At 35.6% G+C, this 2103-nt stretch overlaps 1 protein-coding gene across 1 annotated transcript in view; it reads right to left on the reverse strand.

Moving 5' to 3' along the window:
- The window catches only part of LOC106532037 (plasminogen activator inhibitor 1 RNA-binding protein), an 18431-nt gene that overhangs the window by 7930 nt on the left and 8398 nt on the right, over nucleotides 1-2103 (reverse strand). The window contains exons 3-6 of the mRNA XM_014028024.1: nucleotides 1152-1295; nucleotides 662-733; nucleotides 481-555; nucleotides 206-374 (exon numbers count right to left, since the gene is read on the reverse strand). Coding sequence (XP_013883478.1) covers nucleotides 206-374; nucleotides 481-555; nucleotides 662-733; nucleotides 1152-1295 — 460 coding nt within the window. The remainder of the gene's footprint in view (nucleotides 1-205; nucleotides 375-480; nucleotides 556-661; nucleotides 734-1151; nucleotides 1296-2103) is intronic.

Consider the following 2103-nt stretch of genomic DNA (forward strand, 5'->3'; position numbering starts at 1 on the left):
TGACGTGACATGTTCGTACGAACCCTTTGTACGAACAAAAGTAAGAGAAATTTAGGATAAGAATACGAACATGTTCCTGCATGAGGCCCATTATTTAAAAAAGGAGGGGGTTACAGATGACTGAGCTTTAATTTCTACAATAGTTTACATGATTAATTAATCCAAACACAGTTTTCTTATTAAACAAACAATGCGTTTGACTTACTTCAGCCTTGGACTTGTGCAGCACAAATCCTTTGTTCCAGTCAGCTCCCTCGTTGGCCTTTCGGATGTTGAAGTCCACCTTGGCCCTTTCTTTGTCCTGCATGGCTTTCCATTCATCCAGAGTCATCTCCTTTGGGCCTTCTTCCTTTGGTTCCTCGACCTCATTCTCTCTTCAAAACACCAACAGGTAAACGTCAGCACCAACGTCTCAACACCGTCACAAGCTAAAGGTCATTGTAATTATTGCAGTGATAAAATTATAGACAGGTCTCTTACTTATTTTCAGAGTCAGCAGGTGGATGCTCCTCTCCTTCAGGGTTCTCCTCAGTGACRTTAGATTGGTCAAGTTCACTGAAACACAAAACAGCTCAACTTAAACACAAAGCTTTACGAACAACTGAAATCAAATCCTTCAAGTTTCAGATTCCCTATATTTTTTTTACTTGCAAGTACTCACTTAAGTTCATCCTTGACGGTGCCCCAGTTGTGAGATCCACTTCCACCACGCTTGTCCTCACCTTTCAGAGTACTGAGGGAAAAAAAAGGAAAATTTAATAATCTGCTTTTGTCACAATTATAAAACATTTACTTGATTAAAACATGCGAGTTTCTGGTTGTGCGTCACTGAAAAAAAAACAACAATCCGCTCCCAGACCAGAGCAGAAGACAGTTGTTAAAAGAACAAGATGGATGTTTTAGTAAATGCAACTAATGTTTGTCTTCTTTCATTGCTGCAGTTAACAAGAAAAAGAAAAGTTTTTCCTCCTCTGAGGAAACAATCACCAGAACACACTGTAAATTATTGTAGCTGTACATTAAAAAAATTCAGTCAAAATTTACTCATGCACAATATGTACTTTATAGATCATTTTTGGGGTTACACTGTGTGTTTTAGATAGTAGTTTAAAATAACTTTACACGGAGCMACAGCTAACATCAGTACTTACGATCGGTCACTGCCACTGTGTCTGTCAAATTCACGTTTTCCTCTGGAATCAAAGCCATCACTACGACCCATGCCGCGTCCTCTGCCTCCACGGGTTCCCCTGGCGCCGCCGCCGCGACCCCTCATYGGCCTCTCACCAACGGGCCTGAAGAGAGAGCCAAGACAAATTATACAAACATTGTCCCTCACCCAACACACAGACAACAACTGGCAGTAAAATCATGCCTTTTAAATAAGCTAATCTTGATTTGTGCTTCTTAAAACTGGATTTTATCTGTCACTCCAGTGCAGCAAAATAATAATAAAATAAAATAAAATAAATAGCCACTGAATATGTAGGTAAATGCATATTTCACATCCAGCAGATTTATTGTAATGTCTTTATTTATTAAACGCCTTAAAATATAAACAAGTTTGTGTCTAGGGCTGCAACTAACGACTATTTTAATAATCGATTATTTTTTTCGATTAATCGGCCAAATCATTAAAACACTTACTTACATAAATATGAGTCGATATAAATTCATTTAATTCCTGTATAAATTAAGGATGCAAGTTATCGATTAATAAATTAATCTGAAGTTGATATATCTTATAGATTGACTAACAGTTAATTAATAAGCAGCCAGTTTCTTAAAAACCAGAGTTTTCTCTTGAATCAAGAGGGTGTTTTCATAAAATGAAGGATTTTTTAAAATGATATGCTAAATAAAAATGAAGCACATCATAAATATTTTCACAATTGATTTTGCAGCTGGATTAAACACTGACTGGGAAAAAAAAGTGGATTTCTCCTGCATTAACTTGGTTATAGATATAAAACATAAAACAGAAATTTAACAGGTTGCTGAACGTGAAAAACAGATAAAACTAATAATATGATTTTTTGATGTAAAACTATTATAATTTATTATTATAATTAGAATTTATTTGCATTTAGAATTGATGATTTT

Source organism: Austrofundulus limnaeus, unplaced genomic scaffold (genome assembly GCF_001266775.1).
Source record: "Austrofundulus limnaeus strain Quisiro unplaced genomic scaffold, Austrofundulus_limnaeus-1.0 Scaffold711, whole genome shotgun sequence".
NCBI classification, from domain to species: domain Eukaryota; kingdom Metazoa; phylum Chordata; class Actinopteri; order Cyprinodontiformes; family Rivulidae; genus Austrofundulus; species Austrofundulus limnaeus.